Genomic DNA, 22,868 nt, shown 5'->3' with positions numbered 1-22,868 from the left:
AGAACTCCATATCCCATCCCCTCCCCTGAAGGCTTTCATATCCTTTATCCCTCTGGGTCATGGACCCAGGGTCACTGTGGGATGCAGAAGGTGGAAGGTCTGGCTTCTGTAATTGCTTCCCCACTGAACATGGGTGTTGACAGGTGGATCCATACTCCCAGCCTGTCTCTCTCTTTCCCTAGTGGGGAAGGGCTCTGGGAAGCGGAGCTCCAGGACATATTGGTGGGGTCGTCTGTCCAGGGAAGTCTGGCTGGCATCAAGGTAGCATCTGGAACCTGGTGGCTGAAAGGAGAGTTAACATACAAAGCCAAACAAATTTTTCTGTTTCATGACATAGTTTTATGACGTAGATACTACTATGAATTTCCCCCTTTGTGTTGCTTCTGTTGCATCTGATAGGTTCTAACAGGTTATAGCTACATTTTTGTTTCTAGGTATATCTTTTTTATTTATTTTCCCCTATAATCAATATCATGATATTTAGTGTCTATAGTGTGATACATGGATACATGTTCAACTTTTGGTTGTTGATTCCTAATTTTATACTTTTGTGATCAGAGAAGATACATTGACTTTCACAAACTTGTTGGGATTATGAAACGGGGTTTGAAAAAGATATATTCTGAAATCTACAATCATTAATACAAACAACTATTGTTAACAAAAATACAAAATAAAACTTTACTTAAAAGGGAAAAAAAGAGAAAACCATGGGAAATTGGAGTTTTCTCCTCAAACTATGTCCACATTCTCAGTCTTCTCTCTAGTTTCTCTACTTTTTAAAAGATTTTTTTAAAATATTTATTTATTTTATCTTTTGTTTCCCTTTTTTATTGTTGTTATTGATGTCGTCGTTGTTGAATAGGACAGAGAGAAATGGAGAGAGGAGGGAAGACAGAGAGGGGGAGAGAAATACAGATACCTGCAGACCTGCTTCACCGCCTGTGAAGCGACTCCCCTGCAGGTGCGGAGCTGGGGGCTTGAACCGGGATCCTTGTGCTGGTCCTTGCGCTTTGCACCACATGCACTTAACCCACTGCGCTACTGCCCAACTCCCAAGATCTTTGTATTCTTATGGTCACAACATCACAACTTGTAATAGCAAAAACCTGGATGCATTTCAGGTGTGCAACAACAGATGAGTGCTGAGAAAGTTATGGTCTATGTACACAATAGAATACTACTCAGCTAGAGGTCTTTTTAAGGTAAATTTTCATGAGAGAAAACGCAGCATTTTTTGCTTCTGGCATATGGCGGTGCAGGGGATGAAGCTGTGACACTGGCGGCCTCAGGCATGTCAGTCAGGTGCTCTCATTTTGCATTATCTCCCTCGTTAGCAGTTTAGGATCTTATGGGGGTTCCTTGCTTTGGGGATACTTTCATTTCTTTTAATGATTTTACTACTTCTCTGTCTTTGATTTTTACCATTTTAAATATAGTATGTGCTGATGTACACTTGTGTTTATTTTGTTTGGAACTATGTGAAATTTTGCATGTAAACGTGTTTTCTTCCCCGTTTTAGAAAAATTCTTGGACGTTTTTTCTTCATATAATATTTATCCCCTTTCTCACTTTCCCTTCCTGAACCTATTTGTTATGGCTGTTGTTGTCTAATAACTTATCTTTGTTTTTTTAATGAAAACTAATAAGGATGGTGAGATAGCTACTTGGGTAGCTCACTGCTTTCCTATGTGTGTGACCCAGATTTGAGTCCTGCAGCCAGTGCACTGAAGGAAGAGTCAGTACTATGGTCTCTTTCTGCCACCCTCCCATATCTTTAAAAATGTCATTTAATTCTTGGATGCTTTTAATCCTTAAATACCCAACACATTGATTAAGCCATGACTTCTTATAGTCTGTTGTTGAATCCCTCTACGTTGCATTTTTAGTTCAGTTACTAACTTCTTTGGCACCATTATTTCTCTTTGTATCAGTCTTTGTTGAAAGTTTCATTTGTTTTCATTGATCTAGATTTGGTGAGCACCATAATGCCTGTGATTTTGAGTTGTTCTTTGATGAGTAATTCACGTAACTCTGTCTTACGCACCTTCCCTCCTAGGGGTTTGCCTTGATCTAACAGATGTGAATTCCTGGATCTCTTCACTATGTTTGGTGCTCTGTATTTGTATTCATGGAGTAAAACTCCTTTATCCCCATTCCTGGATGTAGTAGTTTTGTGCTAAAAGTGAAGAGTGCAGAGTATTGGTTTGGCTACTGACCTTGAATGCCAGGTTTTCTGTTGTTTTAAGGGAGAATCAATGTCATCAATCAAGATGATTAGCACTTAAACAGCACAATGCAGAAAACCAAGAACACATCCTCCAGTGTGGGAGCTGAGAAGAAGGGAAGTAATGCTCGAGTTTCAGAAGCAGAGGCCTCCTTTATTTGAACTTAGGAGTTGGGCATCTGCCCTATCAACTTGAAGAGCTTTTCAAAATAGTAAGACTGTTATCTGCTCCTTCTCTGATTTCAATCAATATGGTTTCTGTTCAGTGCCAGTACCACACAGCCTTTAGGAACCTCTGTCAGTATCTCTTCTGCAGAGATCCTCTTTATTTCTTTATTTCTTTTGCTGGGGTTGTAATGCCAGTGAGTGTGAGCTCTTAAACCAGGTCACTAGCTACTCCACCGAACTCTACACCCTGGAATTCTCCAGTTGTGTAGAGGGAAGATCCTGCTAGTCAGAGTGTTTAGTCTGCAGTATAATTCTCCAGTGCTGGGCATCTCACAGAGGCAAGTCCTAAGAGCTCCAGAGATAAGCTTTCTGTGCCCTTAAGTTTAAAGGAACCTGGATCTCTGCTCTCAATATCTCTCTCTCTCTTGCTCTCTCTCTCTTTCTTGCTCTCTCTGTCTTGCTCTCTCTTTCTCTCTTGCTCTCTCTCTCTTGCTCTCTCTCTGTCTCTCTCTCTCTCTCTCTTCTCTCTTTGCCTCTAGGGTTATCACTGGAGCTGGGTTCCTGAACTATGAATCCACTGCTCCTGGAGGCCTTTTTTTTTTTTTTCCTATTGCTTGGGACAGAGAGAAATTGAGAGACTAGGGGAAGTTAGGGGGAGAGAGAAAGATAGACACCTGCGGACCTGCTTCACTACTTGTAAAGTGATCCCCCTGTAGGTTCTCCGGGGGACCCTGGGCTCAAACCAGGGCCTCAAGCTGGGATGCTTGCCCCTGTGCAGCATCCTTGAGTGGGCCCTTGAGCTTCGTACTATATGTTCTAAACCTGGGACGCCAGCACCCAGCCCCCCTATTTCTTTTAAAGGTTGCAGTAGGTATTTCTCTCAAGCTTCTCTATCATTTATAGACAGGTGTTTTTTATTCCTTATAGAGATATTATTAATATGTTTAGTACTTTTTCAAAGTTATTGCAATACAGGTGCAGTTCTACATTGCCTAGGGAAAGATAAAATTCCAGGTTCCTGGTACTCAGTCACCCTGTCTAGGCTAAGTGAGTGCACGTGCCTGTGTGTGTGAGACAGTGCTCTGACATTTATTTTAATGGTGTCCAGTATTTTTCATTGGAATAATCTTCCCTCTATTGAGTTAGATTTACTCCAAGGTGTTTTGAAAGGCGCAGTTGTAAATTAGATTATTTTCTTCATTTTCCTTTCCTGGAATTCACCATCAGTGTATAGAAATGTCCAAAACATGCATATTGATTTTGTATCTTGTCGCTTCACTGAATTTATTGTTTTTTCTTTTGTAGACTATTGGCTTCTTTTTTGTATTACTTTTTTGGTTTCTATTTATTTCATTGATTTCTGCTGAATATTGAGTTCGTTTGTTGCTCCTTTCTGGTGTCTTTATTTGTAATGCCAGAGAGTTTATTTGAGATCTTTCTTCTTGACTGCTGTCTAGATCGTCTGTCACTTGTCACATGTGGTGTGCCATTATAATTATGGTGTTTCTTAAATCTATCCGTTGAGGTTAGCATTTGTCTTTATTTGTTTTACTCTGTATGTACTGTTATTGTGTATATTTACATTATTGATATTTATTTGTATTGAATCGATCTTTTGATTGCTCTATAATATTGATCTGTATCCCTAATTTAAGTAGTATATTTTTATTGCCACCAAGGTAATTGCTGAAGCCTGATGCAGGCACCATGAACCGGTAGCCACCCCCCCTTTTTTAATTTCTATTTTTTATTTGACTGGACAGAGAGAAATTGAGAGAGGCTGGAGAGATGAAGAGGAAGAGAGAAAGACAGACACTTGCACACCTGCTTCCCCACTCCTGAAGCTTCCTCCCACAGGTGGGGAGTTGGAGTTCGAACCCAGGTCCTTGCATATGGTAACCTGTGTGTTCAACTAGGTATGCCACCACCTAGCCCCCTTAGCTGTTAACTTTAGACAGACATTTTCATGGCGATGGTTGAGTGACTCTTCTGTGTTATATTTAAGATCGATTGTACAGTCAATCAAAAACAACCAAATATTTTTAGAACTAGAATTTCAGTATATGCTGATCAAGTTTTCTAATTCCACTTATATGTAAATACAAAAAAGAAGGAAAGAAAGAAGGGGGGAAAAAAGAAAGAGAGAAGGAAAGAAAGGGGAGGAGAGAGAAATGTAACACCAAAGAGGTCCCAGGTTCTCTTAAATTACATTCAATTTTTTCTTTCCAGGATGTTCAACCAGAAATCTGAGATAGGTCTAGTATTCAGGACAAATACACTGACACAAAGTACTCATTCTTATAAACTTAGCATCTTTTGTTTATTTAGCTTTGCCTACAGCATGGTTGAAAAGAATAGTCATATTACCCAGTAGTTATTTTATATGTTTAGATTTTTTAAATAACTAGTTAATGGAACTTTTGAGACAATAGAAATGTGCAGTCACTGGAACTTCCTTTCATTTAGAGTGGAGTTTCAGTATGAATTTGGAGTGGAGTATTTAGTATAAAATAAATGGATACATTGTAGTCCTTCCTGTATTAAAGCCATTAAGGCACTGATCTGCAAAATGACCTTGTGATATGATATGATTCTTATGACAAGGGCCATTGGATGAGACATTAAAGGGCATGCAGTCACAGAAGCCTAACCAGAATTTTACTATACTAGGCAACTATATGTAAAATCATATATATGCGTGTGTGTGTGTGTGAATATTCCCTAGGTTATTATAAAGGTACACTATGATTGTGCCAAGACTATAGAGCATTATTTTTAAACTGTATTTTTATAATTCTTCATGCATGCTTTTCAATTTTTTACTATGAGTGATGAATCAATTCACATCTTTATATATGGATTTATCTGAGTATTTAAAATTACATTAGTTTGCTAGAGATGATGTGAAAATGTTCCATAAACTGAATGACACATCATGACAGCAATTTATTTTCTGGAGGTTAGAAGTCTGAGATCCAGCCCACAGCAAAGTGCACTGAATTTAGTTTGGGATTCTCACAGATCTGTGGTGCAGTCTTTAGAGCTTCCCGTGCACAATACCATCTCATCTGCAAACCATCTTTGTTTAGCTTCTTCCATACCAGTTTAAATTCTTCTAGTGTCTTTTTCTTGTCTTTTTTGTTCTGGAAAATCGGTATGTTTTGAGAATAGATGTTATTGTCCACTTCCAGTTTTTAAAGCAGAAACTTGAAACGTTGACCAATCAGTGCAGCTCTGGTTATGGGCTCGTCCTATGGGGTTCATAATGTTACTATGTTGAGGAGTGTTTCTTCTTTCCCCATAGAAATACATATCTACGTGTGTATATATGTGTGTGTGTGTGTGTGTGTGTGAGAGTGTGTGTGTGAGTGTGTGTGTGTGAGTGTGTGTGTGTGAGTGTGTGTGTGTGTGTATGTGTGTGTGTGTGTGTGTGTGTGTGTATGATATATTTACGTATTTGCATAGGAACGTAGAAGTTGAGGAAACGAGATAACGAGCTGTTATTTTGGTGATCATATCTAGGAGGAACATAGATGAAGAGATTCACCAAAGATAGATGTTATCCAGGATGAATGTGTGGGAGGCAGAGACGCAAGTGTGCAAAGACCAGAAATCCATGGAAGCTGAGCTGTAGCACACTGCAGATAGAGGAGTCACATTTCAAAGAAGCTTCAGAAACAAAAAGAAATTCCACTTGAAGAAGTTAGATGAAGTAATCTCATTATTTGCTTATTGATTTAGTTGATGGTGGTACCGGGGATTGAAAGTGGGACCTCAGAGAATCAGGCATGAAAGCCTTTTGCATCACCATTATTTTCTCTCCCCTGAATTTTAAAAGAGGAAATGATATGATCACATTTGCATCTGAGAAAAGTTTTTATTGGGGAAATTTTGCAGGAAGTGATAAGGAAGAACCAAAAAGAATGTGCAGGTAGCTAGCCAGTAAACATAATAGGCTCTCCATGAATGAACAGCTGAAACGGAAGCAGTGAATGCAGAAGCCAAACTTGTGAGGAGATTTAGTAGTTGAAGAACCATCGACAAAGATGAGACTACCTTGTCTCAGCAGGAAGTCGAAGTGGAGCTTAGCTATCAACCACAGGCAATACTAAAGTCTTGAATAATTACAATAAAATAATAAAAAGTCACAATTTATGTCTTTGTTTTGTAAAGCATTTGCACACTCATCATGCTGCTCCCCATGAATTAATTTTGCTTTGTAAATAGTAGGTAACTTATTACCTTATCTCTGCACTGGGCACATTAAGTAATAAATAAGAAACTCATGGGAGTCGGGCGGTAGCACAGCGGGTTAAGCGCGTGTGGTGCAAAGCACAAGGACCGGTGTAAGGATCCCAGTTCGAGCCCCCAGCTCCCTACCTGCAGGGGAGTCGATTCACAGGCGGTGAAGCAGGTCTGCAGGTGTCTGTCTTTCTCTCCCCCTCTCTGTATTTCCCTCCTCTCTCCATTTCTCTCTGTCCTATCCAACAACGATGACAATAATAATAACTACAACAATAAAACAACAAGGGCAACAAAAAGGAGTAAATGAAAAAAAAGAAACTCATTATTTCTGCATTGAATATATGCCTTCTTCACTACTTATTAGCCATAATATTTTCCTGGATGATGTATTTGCTTTCTGTTTATAACATCATAGTTCCTTGAAGATAGGAATGGCGCCACTATTAGCCTTGTAACATTATTTTATTTATTTCATTTGTTCTAATACACGGGTCAGAACTTACAGAAGTAATTTTAAATAGTGGTAATGACTATTGTTGTTAATAGCTGAATAGTATTCCACTACATTTAGAGAAAACACAGTGGTAACACACATTTATTTGCTTTTAAAGGTGACAGTCGGTGACAAACTAAATGCCTTAATATTTCATTCTCTAGTTTATGCGTCTGAAAATAATATTTATAAAACTTGCTAAGTTAAAGGGATCTCACTTCGATTCCATCTCGTATCAGTTTTGCAGGTTACTTAGAGGCCTTTGGAATCTCTAGTGTTTATTGAGCTTGTTGAAATTCAGACACTTATTCCCCAACCAACCTTTATATCACTACTAGTTTCTGGAGGATTTAAAATAAATTTTTTCTTAAAAATTTCCATGCATATTTCACCTTGTAGGACAATGAGTTTTATTTTCTGTATTTAAACTATTTTAAATATTCATGTCTATAAACAAGATCGGTCTTTTGTTATATTTTGATTTATCCTGCTTTATATTCAACAGTATGATACTGAGACTTTTTAAAATCTCTAAACTAGCACAGAAAACAGTTATGATAATCAACCCATACTTAGGGAGTCAAAAGGACGTTTGGATCTTCATGAATAAACATTGTCATTGAATCACATCACCTTGGCCAGATCATACTCTCCCAGGATCTCATCTATGAAAATGAGGGTGTGAACCACATAATTTCAGATTCACTGCAACTCTGGCACTCTGCTAGCATTCATAAAGACTTTCCTCTAGCTTAACAACCAAAGCTGAATTATTGTTTTAGAGTAATGACAGTAATATATAAGATAAAGAGTAGAGTACCCTCCCAACCCTTGCAGATTCAGCCCTGATTTTTATTTTCACTTTTGTTGTCCTTGTTTTTTTAATTGTTGTTGTAGTTATTATTATTGTTGTTATTTATATCATCGTTGTTGGATAGGATAGAGAGAAATGTAGAGAAGAGGGGAAGACAGAGAGGGGGAGAGAAAGACAGACACCTGCAGACCTGCTTCACCACCTGTGAAGCGACTCCCCTGCAGGTGGGGAGCCAGGGGCTCGAACCCGGATCTTTACACAGGTCCTTGCACTTTGCACCACGTGCACTTAACCTGCTTCACTACTGCCCAACTCCCCTCACCCCTGATTTTAAAACGATTCGTTGATCCATTATTCAACCATCTGAGTCCATGGGCAGTTGAGCCTAAGAATTACTAGCCCTTTGAATTGTTTTAAACTGCACAGGAGAACTGTGTCTTAAAACCTCTAATTACCCTGTTCAGGTTACTTGAATTATTGGATTGATCTAAAGAGCAACAGATCAGGAGTCCCAGTCCCAGGTTTGTGTTCCCTCTCTTGTCATTTGAAAACTTGGATGATTACTCACTTCTCAGACTTATTGTTTCTAGTGACATTCCCAGCAGCCATGTTTTTCTTTCCTTTTTAAAATTTCTTTTTGATAGAGAGAGAGAGATACTGGGGGGTATGGTGGTAGTGCAGTGGGTTAAGTGCAGGTGGTGAAAAGTGCAAGGACCAGCGTAAGGACCCCGGCTCCCCACCTGCAGGGGAGTCGCTTCACAGGTGGTGAAGCAAGTCTGCAGGTGTCTGTCTTTCTCTCCCCCTCTCAGTCTTCCCTCCTCTCTAGATTTCTGTCTTACCTAACAACAACATCATTGGCAACAATAACAATAATGACAACAAGGGCAACAAAATGGGAAAAATGGCTTCCAGGAGCAGTGGATTCATAGTGTAGGCACCGAGCCCCTGCAATAATCCTGGAGGCAAATAAATAAGAAAGAGAGAGAGATTTCAGGCTTGAATGGGTCATTGTGCATGATAGCATGTGTACCAGTTGAGCCACCACATGGCCCTAGATACACTTTTCTAATTGCAAAACATAATATCTTTAATTAATCTTAAAGTTCTCAGATTCTATAATAGAAATCATAACAAAAAATTAATTAAGGAAGCATGCTTTTCAAAGGCTGATTTTCACATGAACTGATAATAGTTTTATCATCTGCACGTAGCTGAGGCAAAGAGACAATTTACTAGCAGCCCTTTTACAGTTTACAGTTCACCCAATTTACAGTTGGGTCTAGACTTTAGAGAATTTAGTGTTTGGCCCAGTCTAAGTACAAGCGCCCAGCTGGAGACCACAATTTCTGAGCCAATGGCATTAGCCTCCACAAAGGGGGGAGCTCTTCCATTAAGTCCTGAAATCACCTTTTTCTATTTCCCAAGAGCCTGGACATATTTTTCAGCTCTTTAAGTCTCCAAGGGGCAGCTACCCATTCTTTTGAGTTCAGACCTGAAAATCATTCTTGACTTTCAGTGGTGTGACACAGTGACATCCTTTGTTCCTGTGTGTGCTTAAGTGATAACTTGAAACGCCTGTCATCTAACCTGTATCCCTTTTCTTCCCGATTCTCTTTCAGAAAGCGGTTCTGTGGATGACAAGGTTTTAAACCTACTTCCTTTCTGCCCTTCTGCAGGGGGTGGGGGTGGAGAACCCCTGTCTTTCGTACCTGTTTGTGTGTGGCCTGTTGGACCTGTTCTGGTGCCTCTGTTTCAGTCGTGAACTGTGCATGTCACCCAAGCTTTCCCTCTTTGAATCATCCCCTGGGTGTGGCCCTGACATGCTGCATCTCTGCAGGGGTCACCCCTGCCAGCTGTGCCGCCTCTAGCTTACTCTGCCAACCACGGGTCTGCTACAGTCAAACCGCACGCGGCCTCATCTCCCCAGCTGACCCCTCACCTCTGCTGCACCTGCCAAGTTGTTTCAAAAGGGCAAATGATCTTTGACTTATGATATAAAGGCTGACAGCTAATTTGAAAACCTAGACTCAGTCAAGGCAAATAAACAAATAAACAAACACAACACGAAGGCTTTGACTTGGAGCTGACCCTGGCTTTAGCATCTGTCTTAGTAGGTATCCCTGTGTCTAGTGCAGTAGCCTGTGCCCCAGATTTGCAGACACTGCTGTCCTATGCTCAACATCTCTGTTTTGTCTTGTCTTCTCTCTCCCTTCGCTCCAGGCTCAAATAGTCAGTGGCAGTGGACTGAAGGCTTCCCAATTCTCTGCCCTCCAGGCGTTTGGTGGGTAAGTACGTAGAGAACCTGTGAATTCACTCCACTCACCAATGGTCCTGGGTTGTGCTCTCAGTGGATGTGCATTCTGAAAGCAGAGTGTGGCATTTGGTATGATTCACTGATTTTGTCATTGCTTTCTTTCTTCACAAGTAGTTAGTATTCAATAGCTTTTCTTCTTTAAGACAGAGACATAAAGGCAGAAATAGTGAGAGAGACTAAAGCACAAAAGATTCCTCTAGAGCAGTGGGGGCCAGGTTCAAGCCTGGGTTATTGCCCATAGCAAAGCATGGGCTCTATTTCTTCAACTCAATAGTATCTCTCAAAGTGTTTTTAAAAATAATGTACACAGTGGCCAGACAGCACAGCAGGTTAAGCACACATGGCACGAAGTGCGGGGACAGGCTGCAAAGATCCCGGTTCGAGCCCTTGGCTCCCCACCTGCAGGGGGGAGTCGCTTCACAGGCAGTGAAGCAGGTCTGCAGGTGTCTGTCTTTCTCTCCCCCTCTCTGTCTTCCCCTCCTCTTTCACTCTTTCTGTCCTGTTCAACAATAACAATAACAACAACAACAAAGGAAAAAAATGGTCTCCAGGAGCAGTGGATTTAGAATGCAGTACCCCAGGAAGTAGTAGTAATAAAAATAAAATAATGTGTATATTATATATATATATATGCATGATTTACCTATATCAGTCATTAGCATTGTGAGACCATATACAACAGAGCCACATGACTTTGCATGAATAACCCATGTTAGTATCACTAACACTGTCTGTTATCTGCTTGTTTGCATTTGACGATTTCTGTATTAGCAGCTTGTATATCAGTAAGCCAGTGAGGAGGAGCCTTAGCACCATATTTATATTTTCATGTAATTTTATTTTTAATAGATATTTCTTGAGGCAAATACCATGTAGAAAAATACTCATACTGTGGTCTGGGAGGTGGCACAGTGGCTAAAGCACTAGACTCTCAAGCAGGAGGTCCTGAGTTCAATCCCCGGCAGCACATGTACCAGAGTGATGTCTGGCTCTTTCTCTCTCTCTCTCTCTCCTGTCTTTCTCATTAATAAATTAATAAAATATTAAAAAAATAAAAATACTCATATTAATAAAAACTACATATGAGTTGCATGCATGTAAATATTTGAGGAAAAAGAAGAGGGATCTTATCATGCCTCCAGTTCCCCCTTGGTGTTCATTTGGGGTGTGCCTGCATCCGCCTTTTTCTGCTTATCCCCGTACATGACTTTGCTCATATAGAAAGAGGAGTTTCTTATGTGTATGTCTGCATTTGACATCAGTTACACTACTCAATATGTAACCAAATATGAACTAAATGAGTGTTGACATCTTTGTGGGTATTGTTGCAATTGTTTTGTGTGTATGTTTCTGTATTAACTCATTTCATCTTTCAGTGACCCTTGAGGTAAGTGCAATTTTGACCTTCACTTTGAAAATGAGAAAACTAATGTGCAAAGCTGTCAGTTTTTTTTTTTTTCTTCATATGTTGAGCAAATAGATTATAAGACCAGCTCTGGTAAAGGATCACTGTGGATAACTCATAGAAAAGTCAGGCATAAATAGATTGTTTTCTCTTTCCTATCCTAGAATACTGCTTCTTTTAAATTTACTAAGAATTATTAGCTTGACAGAATGACTAAAATGCCTAGCTTAGAAAGTAATTAAGTGGAATTACAATTTAATGATGAAAAATTCTGTCTCTCCTGAGCCTGGAAGCTTCTCTGATTTGATGATTGTGCTGTTCCTGCAACTCCTCGCCTTGTGACATCTATCACTCCATAATAACTTGTTTTCTAAACTTGCTTGCACATCTGGATTTTTACCCTTGTCAAAGCAACAGTTTATCCGTAGTTTTTTTTGGTGTTTTGTTTTTTTTTTTGCCTAAGTGCACCATGTAATCAAATAAAATGTTCAAACCACTTGCCTCTCAGAGGGTCAGTTAATGAACAAGGAAACAAGATGCCAGGTCTCTGGTGGGGTGATCTCCAGGGAAAGGTAACAGACCGGTTCTTTCTAGAGTAAAGACACCAGGGAGCCCTCCAGTGTGCTTAGAACTCCTTTATTAGCAAGGTGGACATGAGTTAAATAGAAAACCAAAGGGAATTATTACTGAAATATGACAGAAATTACAGGTTTCTTAACGGTCGGCATGTCCCTAAGGTAGGGGGCTGGTATGACAGGAATTGATGAGATACAAGACAGTTATTCTCCATGACGCAAGCAACTTAATTATCCAGAGGTATTTGAGAGAAGCATAGGGGTTAAACCTGTAGGGTGAGACAGAGAGAAGATGGATATCAAAAGGCCATATAGTTTGGAATTTCTCTTGTCTGGGGTCTGAGGTGTGTGATGAAGTGTGTGATGAGGTGTGTTCTTCTGTGATCAGAAGGTGACTTTGAATAAGTGAATCTGTGGCCATGTGGCCTGCAGTTAATGGAGGGAAGTACTGGGGTTTCTGTGGGCCTGAGAGTCAAGAAGGAAAGAACCAAGTCTGAGTTTCCCCCCTTATGCTCACCTCGGTTGAGAGAGACTCACCAAGAGGTTATCTTCTCAGACCTCCATGCAAGGACAGGGGTGGTTCTCCCTAAGCTCTATCAGGCTTACACATAGTCCCAACAACAAGAGGTAATAATAATAATAATAATAATAATAATAATAATAATAATAACAACCAGGGCTATCAAACCCAGGAAGATGGCAATGCGTGTTCCCATCTTACCCCCAGGCTGTAGTTCTGTATGAAAGCCAAAGAATCAGTGGGTGGGCGGGGCCAGTTTGAGGTTCTCTGACGGATGGAGAAGGTATATTGTGTGGGGTGATCCCTAGACACGGGTGCCCTATAGCATTTGGCCCCGTGCTCTGCGTGGCAGGTTTATTTCTTCACAGAGATCTAGGTGAAAGAACTGGTTTTCTTGAAATGATTTTTCCCTGGAGATCTAAGTGGCAGATCCCTAGTTTAACATTCCTTAGTAGCAGGAAGGAGACAAGCAAAGAGGTGTGAGTGTGTAAGAAACAGAAAGATCAAAGTGGCGTCTTTGATCCGTGATGCTTCCTGACACACATGCAGTGTAAATGCCTAGCAAAGGCTGGGGTCATCTTTGGTTTTTGAAAAGACTCCTTACATTAAACATTCTAAAAGTTGCCTATTTGAAGGCTTTTCCAAGTGATTTGGGAACCGTGATGCATGGGAAGGGATGCTGACTTCCAGCTATCAAGAGAATGTGTCTCATTGGCATGTCTGTTTTCTCTTGAAGAGTCTGAAGAAAGAACACATGTAGACATAAGCTCTCAAGTACGGCCGCTTGCAGAAAGATTTGGTTTGCTCTCATTTTCCCTATCAGCATTTCAAACATATTCAGCAATGTAATTGTCTTCATTTAATGCATAGAAACAGCCAGAAATCAAGAGCATTGGGGAGATAAAGAGGAGAGGAGAAAGAGAGACACCTGTTTTACCACTCGCAAAGCTTTTCACCTGCAGGTGGGATCTGGGGTCAATCTTGCACATTGCACCATGTGTCCTCGACCAGGTGCATCACCTCCTGACCCCTTAAACATATCTTAATAGCATAAGATGTTACCTCGATTCTCAAATGCTACTTCTGTTAGCTTGGAAAATTGAGACTGGAGCAGAATTTCAAAATAGGGGGTCACCGATTCTTGTCTGTGTATGCACATCCTTCACTCCCAGTCAGCTCAGAGAAAAATAGACAGAGAGGTAAGGGAAGACAGTTGCAGCCCTGTGGTCCTTGCTCACGGCAATGTGTGTGCTTGGCCAGGTGAGCTTCCTCCGACTCCCCAAAAGTTACTAGTTTATATCTCCTACAGATTTAAAATGAATTTTGATACCTTCCGTCATGTGCCTTAAGTAAGTGTCATATGAGAAGTCCACATCTACATGGTGTTAGATGTGATCATGAGCTAGCTCACAAGGGGAGTGTGCAACTCAAGTTCAAGTCCAGCCCCTAACAGAGTGTAAAGGAAGCCTTGATGCTGTGATCTCTTCCACTCCCTCTCTCTGCCTCTCTCGAAAAAATACTATAGTAGAAAAACTTTACTTCCTTTGTCCACACAGGATTTAGTAGAAAAGGAGTTGACTTCAGATGTAGGCAAAGGTAGGTTTAAGCACAATCCATAGGGATTTCTGCTTGATTTATCTGAGGTTTAGAAGCTAGAAATCTGGGTCTGTTTCTATAATTCAGGATCTTTTGGCAAGTCACCATTGTCCCTCAAATTTCTAGTCTTATTTTTATTACACCACAATCAGTCTATCTATACTCTCGATCTCTACTCCTTAGGTTGGCTGTCTGATCTTTCTTCTCTTTTCTTCTGCTTTGATTTTTAGAGGGGGGAGGAAGTATATATGTTCCTGAAACAATCATGAATTCAGGATGAGTTACTCTTAAGAAGGACTGTCAGTTTTCAAGCCAATTGACTCTTGGCACAAAGGAAAGACCCAATTTCTACTAAGCACTTACAGAAACATAAGACTTTTTTTTTTTTTTTATCTCACATCCACTTCAATCCAGTTGGTCAAGAGACCACTTTGACATTTATGGCAAATGTCCTTCTCTAGTTTCTACCAAGCAGACTTCTAGCAACATTGCTATAATGATACTAATCCACAAGTCTCAACTTTTCATTTTCTCCTTGGAAAACTGGAACATTTAAAAAAAATCTTAGATATAAACTCAGACTGTAAAGAATTTTCCCAATCAACTCCATTCTTTCTTTTTTTTTTTTTTTTGAAGCAGGAGAGCATTTATTTTGTTATTATTTTTGGTCTTTCTTTTTTTGGATAGAGACAGATAGAAATTGAGAGGGTAGGGAGGAGTAGAGAGGTAGAAAGAAAGATAAGTACTTTTAGTATGCCCCCCCCACACACACACAGGTAGAAATGGAGACTTTGACTCTGTGTTTGAACCATAGTGACATATGTGCTCAACCAAGGATACTTCCATCCTACTCCATCCCCATGGCTGTGTTACCCCTGCTCACTGTCCCAGTGGCCACTGCCTTCCCCCTGGGGAAACAGTTCACAGTTTGCAAATCAACACATTCATGTGACAGTGTGTTTGATATCATCTTCTCTCATGTGGAGTTGTGAGCCTCAAACCAGGGAACACAAGGTCTTGATTCTGCCTCTCACAGTGACTCTAGCAAGCGAGAGCTCATGTCGTATGAACACCCTGAGTATTTTGTTAAAAAGCTGAATGCTGTCAGGATGGGTTCCTGTTTCTTTCAGATAAGACCTTGCTCTCCCCCTGTCTGGACTGAAGGAGCAAGCAAGGAAAGTAAAACCTCTATCATGAGGGTCACACCTGACAGTGACTTAATAGGTTCCCACCTGAGAAGTATTTGTATCTGAGACATGCACAGCCAGTCGGTAGAATTGAGGGTGTCTGCTGATAGAATTGCAGACACAAACCTACCAGCTGCTAGGAGGAGAGAAAGGGAAGCAACAGCATTAAACAGCTACACAGGGGAGTGTCAATATCAGCCCACATCTGGCAAGAGAAAAGCTCTCCTGGTACCTAAACAGGGTGGGAAGAGTATGAGGTATAAAAGGAGAGGATCCAAACATGCTCCCATTTCCATATCTGGAAGAGAGAAGCACAATCACCCGTAATGCACAGTGTGCGTTCCCACCAACAGTGTGCAAGGTTCAGAAAGAGGGTGAGGTCTTATTTGAAAAAGCCACTAGCATGACTATTATTTTGTTTTGTCACCAAGGTTATTGCTGGGTGTCAGTGCCGACTACTCTTAGAGGCCATTTATTCCTCCATTTCTCTCTTTCTTTCTTTCTTTCTTTCTATCTTTCTTCCTTCCTTCCTTCCTTTCTTTCTTTCTTTCTTTCTTTCTTTCTTTCTTTCTTCTTCATCTTCGTCTTCTCCTTCTCCTTCTCCTCCTCCTCCTCTTCTTCTCCTCCTCCTCTTCTCCTCCTTTTCCTCCTTCTCCTCCTCTCCTTCCCCTTCTCCTCCTCCTCTTCCTTCCCCTCCTCTCTTTTTCTTTCAAGACAGAAAGTGAGGAGACACCGCAGTTCCCCACCCCTGCAAGTGCTGCTCTGGTAAGTTGTTCTCTATGTGAGGTGAGCCACCACATAGCCCCTACACCTCTGTCCTTAAAGGTTATCTGTATCCTTTTGAAATATTTGATCAACAGCATGATTTATTTAAAAATATATAAAGTGGGGCCCAGTGGTGACTCACCTTCAAACTAATGCTATAGGTATCTCCCATCAACTCATCCTCATCTCTCACCCTCTCTAAAAAAAAAAATGCATGCATAGAGTCATACAGGCACTAGGCCCAAGGGATAACATTGGTGACAGAAAAAAAATATATATATGGAGACTGCATTAATAAATTCTAAAGACTATTATTAACTACAGAGATTTGTATATTTATCTGCATTTTCCCATTACTTTTTTATTTACCACCAGGATTTTCCTCTGGGGTTTTGCACCTGTGCAATTCCATAGAGGGAGAGAAAGAGGGAGAGAGAGAGAGAGAGAGAGAGAGAGAGAGAGAGAGTGGAGAAGAGACCTCTGCATAGTGCTCTCGGGTGTTCTGCGTATTAGAAGTCAAGTCTTACACATTGCAGTAAAGTCTGTGCTCTAGTAGGTTAGCTATCTTCCATTCCCCTATATGCCATTATTAACCACATAGTCCACTCACTCTCCAGAGAATCTCCAATTCAGCTGCCATGGTTTTGGTTATTCTAAAATGTTGACGCAGAGACTCAGAAACTTGGGTGTCCATCTTTGTTCAGTAGAGCAAATAAATTACAGCAAGATATTTAAAGCACATTTCTTGAGGGCAGTTTGAATTTTAGACAGCCTACTTCTTCAAATTTAATATTAATGTAATTTTCTGGAATCTTATACTCCACTGCTAATAAGCTTCTCATAATAGTGTAACTAAATTATTGAATGGATTCAAAGTTTATAATTCTCCATAGACTTCAGAATGAAACTGAAATTACCTTCACTTTAAGCACTTAACTCCAAAAAAGGTTCATTTAGAAAAAGTTTGGTGTTTGGAGCCAGGCATCATATGAAGTAGGACTCTTCATCATCATCATTAATATTGTTGTTATTATTATTATTGTTATTATCAATCAGGGCACTGCTCAGTACTTCCTGGAAGTTGAAGCAGCTACCTTGGAGCCTTGGGCAGAAAAGTCTTTTTGCATAATCATTATACTATCTTCCTGGCCTGGGGTTTTAATTGGACAGAACTCTTCTCTCTACTTACTAGGTCTTTGTAAGATTATGGAAGGCAGTTTAGTTCCTAAAGTAATTGGATTCCTATTTCCAAACTCACTGACACTGACAAAGTCTAGAAAGCTGGATTATTGCTTTCTGATGGTAAGCCACCTGGCATGAATATGCTCTCCTATGTGATATGGAACTCTGAGCTAATAGTTCAAAGACCTGAACATGTCTGGTGAGAATTGAGACATGCTGTGTACACAAGCACATTGAATTTCCAACAGTATAAGAAGATGTTAAATATATTACTGATGATATTATGTTTATTGGACATAAAATAGTATTTTGAATATTCTGGGTTAAACACAATTCATTTTAATATGCATCTTATATCATATTTCTTTTCTTTTACATTATGGTTCTCTCTTTTTTTTAATCATTGATTGATTGATTGGCATGAGAGCAGGGAGAGAAAGAGAGAGAACCAGATATTACTCTGACACATGTGATGCTGGAGATCAAAGTCGGCACCTGGTGCTACCAGGTCCAGTGCTCTATCCACTGTGCAAAATCCTAAGTTGATTCCATTTTACATCTGTTAGATGATTCTGAACTCAAGAAATAGTCTGTAAGCTTATGTTTAAGTATGGTGAGAATTACCTCTGTTCCGCCAAGTGAGAAGTAAAGTGAGATCATGATAATTTCAATGGTTGTAGTCCATCCTATCTTGTCCATTTGCCATTATTGCCACCTGCTCTATCCACTCTTATTAAGGTATGTAATAATTACATTTCTTTGGAGAAAATACTCCCTAAGGGGGTGCCGCACCTGGTTAAGTGCACAGACTACGGTGAACAAGGACCCAGGTTCAAGCCCCTGGTGCTTGCTTTATAAGTGGTGAAGCTGCAGGTATCTTTCCGTCTCTGTCCCTCTCTATCCCTCTCCATTTCTATTTGTCTCTGTCCAATAATAAACAAATTAATTAAAAAAGAAAGAACTACCTAAAACAAACTCCATTGCAGAGCTGTTAACTGGAAATTTGGCTGCACAACAGGACACCAAAGTGCAGGCCACTCTGGGTCCACCCATCTCCCTGGCCATCGGGGAGACAGAGGTCAAAAGTGGCCCCCGGAGGTCCTGGGGTAGCTCAGCGTGTCTAGGGCCAAGTGCACAGAGAGACAGGACAGTCAGCTCTGGGAGAGCCTCAGTGGGGCAACTCGTTTATGGGGAGAAAAAGCAGGTACATACACCCATTACCCAGGGAGAAGGTCAAGGTCATCATTAACCCAAGCACAGAGCAACACAATGCATAGCCACATTCTGGCCGACAAACCGTCTGACCACAAGTGAAGAATGACCATGCAAGGTTTGATCACAAGCTTCACAAGGCATATTTCCCTGGGGGTAATTTACAGACACCTCAGGGTAAATGACAGGCCCTTCAGAGGGACGGGGAGGAAGAGGGGTAGTTAAGCAAGAATGTATGTGGTGGCTTTCAAGTTAGGCCAAACACAACGGGCAGTGGTTCATGGCCTTTGTTTGAAGGGTTGAGGAGGGGTGTGTGCAGAAAGACAGCCCCCATTCCGCAGAAGCCATCCACCATCATTAGTTCAGGAGGTCCGGAGAACATGGCCTTCTCTGGACCTGAGGACAGAGTTGGGGGAGTTGGGGATCAACCCACTTGGAGCTCATGGAAACAATGGTCTAGACTTCCTGGGAGAACGGACCCGTTCTCCAACACCAAAGTAAAAAATAAATAAATGAATTAATTAATTTAAAAAATAGTAGCTACAAAAGGGCTGTTATGCATGTTTGAATATTTTAAGTCATTTACTTAATCCTGACAGTAATGCTGTAAGTATAAAGCATACCCATTTTATAGGTAAGGACAATAAAGGGTTTATAGGTAAGGACAATCACAGGGTTGGGAGATAGTGCATCAGTTTATGCTGTAAAGTTTCATGCCTGAGGCTCAGAGGCTTCAGGCTCAATCCCTGACACCACCATAAAGCACATCTGAGGAGGACTGTGGGAAAAGTAAAAGAATAAAATAAAATAAAATAAAATAAAATAAAATAAAATAAAACCAACAAAGACAACTTGGGAGCTGGTGTTGACTAGAATGTTAGTCTTCAAGTATGAAGTCCTAAGTTCAGTGCATGAAATTGCACTTGCCAGAGTGATACTCTCATTCTATACAAAAAAAGGATTAGAAAGTGTTCAGGGGCATAGCAGCAATGGTACTAAAATATTGAAAGAGGTTTTTAAAGAGAAAACTTCAGTTTGATAAATTTTATCCTCAGTAAGACCAGAAAAAAAGGCACAAAAATAAATCGAAACCATAAAGTTACCATTTGTGGAAGCTTGACATTGAAAATTAGGTTTGGGGAGTCGGGCTGTAGCGCAGCGGGTTAAGCGCAGGTGGCGCAAAGCACAAGGACCGGCATAAGGATCCCGGTTTGAACCCCGGCTCCCCACCTGCAGGGGAGTCGCTTCCCAGGCGGTGAAGCAGGTCTGCAGGTGTCTCTCTTTCTCTCCTCCTCTCTGTCTTCCCCTCCTCTCTCCATTTCTCTCTGTCCTATCCAACAATGATGACATCAATAACAACAACAACAAAACAACAAGGGCAACAAAAGGGAATAAATAAATAAAAATAAAATATTAAAAAAATTTTTTAAAAAGATTAGGTTTGATATAGTCAATGAGTTAAAAGCAAAGCAAAACTATTAAGTGGGTTTAATATCTAGAGAGTAAGATTCCAGATCTAGAGGTGTGTTTCTGTTTTAAAGAAATGAAGGGGGCTAGGCAGATAGTATTAGGGTTATGCAGTAAAGACTTTCATGTCTGGGGCACCAAAAACCAGAGGTTCAATCTCTAGTACCACTATAAGCCACAGCTCAGCTATGCTCTAGCTTTAAAGAAAAGGAAGGAAATAAATTATTGTGTTGTTGTTATTGTTTTTTTTGGCCACCTGCAGAGCTTCACAACTCAGGAATGACTTTTGCAGACAGAATGAGTGACAAGAGGCAGGGTAGGGTGGGGCATGGGGCTAGAAACCATTGCACCAAAGCTTCCTTCAGTGTCGTGAGGGCCAACTCAAAACTAGGCTGGGCATGTGGGAAAGCAGTGCACTATCCAAGTGAGCTCTTTTATCCAGCCTGGGAAGGAAGTTTTAAAGATGCTCCACAGGACTGTGAAATGCACGCGCGCGCGCACACACACACACACTAAGGAAGAATCAAGTGAAAACCAGGAACACTGAGAACACAGTTCATAAAGTATATTTAAACTGGCTGACTGGGGCCACAGATGGTGCAGATGGTGACTGCACAGCCAGTGGAGCACACAGATAACCGTATGCAAAGGCATGTTCAAGCACTCCAGTCCCCATCTGCAAAGGGGACGCTTCATGAATTGAAGCAGGTATCTTCTTTTTCTTTCTCTTTCCCTCTCTATCTCTCCATCCTCTAAATTTCTATCTACCTTATCCAATATAGGAAGAGATGGGGAAGAGAGAAAGGAGGAGAGGAAGAGAAGAGGGAGAAGGGAAGGGAAGTCGAAGGGAAGGGAAGGGAAGGGAAGGGAAGGGAAGAGGAAGGGAAGGGAAGGGAAGGGAAGAGGAAGGGGAAGGGAAGGGGAAGGGAAAGGGAAGGGAAAGGGAAGGGAAAGGGAAGGGAAAGGGAAGGGAAAGGAAGGGAAGGAAGGGAAGGGAAGGGAAGGGAAGGGAAGGGGAAAGGGAAAGGGAAGGGAAAGGGAAGGGAAGGGGAAAGGGAAAGGGAAGGGAAAGGGAAAGGGAAAGGGAAGGGAAAGGGAAGGGAAAGGGAAGGGAAGGGAAAGGGAAAGGGAAAGGGAAAGGGAAAGGAAACGGAAGGGAAGGGAAAGGGAAGGAAAGGGAAGGAAGGGAAGGAAAGGGAAAGGAAAGGGAAAGGGAAAGGGAAAGGGAAAGGAAACGGAAGGGAAGGGAAAGGGAAGGGAAAGGGAAGGGAAGGGAAAGGGAAGGGGGAAGGGAAGGGGAAGGGAAGGGGAAGGGAAGGGAAGGAAGGGGAAGGGAAAGGGAAAGGGAAGGGAAAGGGAAGGGAAAGGGAAGGGAAAGGGAAGGGAAGGGGAAGGGAAGGGGAAGGGAAGGGGAAGGGAAGGGGGAAGGGAAGGGGAAAGGGAAAGGGAAAGGGAAGGGAAAGGGAAGGGAAAGGGAAAGGGAAGGGAAAGGGAAGGGGAAGGGGAAGGGAAGGGAAGGGAAGGGAAGGGAAGGGAAGGGAAGGGAAGGAAGGGAAGGGAAGGGGAAGGGAAGGGGGAAGGGGAAGGGGAAGGGGAAGGGGAAGGTAAGGGAAGGTAGATTGTACCTCAAGGAGCAGTGGATTCATCTTGTTAAATCCCAGCTATAAACCTAGTGGCAATAAGACTAATAAATTAAATAAACTGGTCATCTGGGCATGTAACTGACTGTCCTGAATGAAAGGGCTTCTCTGGGTATAGCCTAGGATTGGTAGTGGTGAATTCCTTCATTTTCTGAATGTTTGAATATAACTTCATTTCTCCCTGATGCTTGAAAGGTAATTTGGCTGTATAGAGTATTCATGGCTGGCGATTCTTATGATTTCTTACCTTGAGTAAGTCATTCCACTCCCTCCTTGTCTCATGGGCTGTGATGGGAAATCTGGTGAGATCCTGATGATTCTACCCTCGTATGTGAGTTATTTCCTCTACCTAGCAACCTTCAATATTTCTTGTCTTTGCTTTTGGATAATTTTACCATGAAAGATCTTGGGGTGGTTCATTTTGGATTCAGTAACCGGGTTCAGGCTCCTGGATGTGTATGTCTTAAATGTTGCCCAGGTGTGGATGATTTTCTGCTCTGATTTCTTTGAGTATAGCATGCTCTCTGTGCCTCTTTCTTAGTCTTCTTCTCCGGGGTATCCCAGTATGTCTCACATTTGTCTTTGATTGGAGTCTGCTGTTCATAGTGAACTGCTTCATTTTTCACAAACTTTTCCTCTCCATCAGTTTTAAATTCAAACTGTAATAGTTTTATTTCCTAGCCCTAATATTCTCTACTCAGCCTGACTTATTCTAATTCTTAGGCCTGTTGCTTGAGTCTGAACTGCATCAACAGTGCCTTAACACACACTGCAGCTCTGTTTGAAGTTGCTGCTTCATTTTATTAAATTTAACATCAAGTTCTGTTTGGAGGTCTTCCATGTTTTGAAACACTTTGGTAAAATGATCTACAATTTCTCAAGTATGTTTCTGCATGATAAGTTTACATTCTTGAATTAACTTCATAATTAGTTTTTTAAGTTACATTGCTGACATATCTTACAGATCCTTATAGATCTGCTCTTCTGCCAGTAGTTAAATAACTAGCATATTAAATATATTAAACTTGTGTGTTTGGCATTTATTTCTTGATTGGTTT

General features: G+C 41.0%; 1 protein-coding gene across 5 annotated transcripts in view; it reads left to right on the top strand.

The window, feature by feature from the left end:
• The window catches only part of UNC13C (unc-13 homolog C), a 413,239-nt gene that overhangs the window by 67,558 nt on the left and 322,813 nt on the right, over positions 1-22,868 (top strand). For all 5 annotated transcript variants that reach the window (XM_060178197.1, XM_060178195.1, XM_060178196.1 and 2 more), the window contains exons 2-3: positions 9,567-9,589; positions 10,168-10,232. In XM_060178197.1, the coding sequence (XP_060034180.1) occupies positions 9,567-9,589; positions 10,168-10,232 (88 nt within the window). The remainder of the gene's footprint in view (positions 1-9,566; positions 9,590-10,167; positions 10,233-22,868) is intronic.

This window comes from Erinaceus europaeus, chromosome 18, assembly GCF_950295315.1.
Source record: "Erinaceus europaeus chromosome 18, mEriEur2.1, whole genome shotgun sequence".
NCBI lineage: Eukaryota > Metazoa > Chordata > Mammalia > Eulipotyphla > Erinaceidae > Erinaceus > Erinaceus europaeus.
This window is presented reverse-complemented; position numbering and strand designations above follow the sequence as displayed.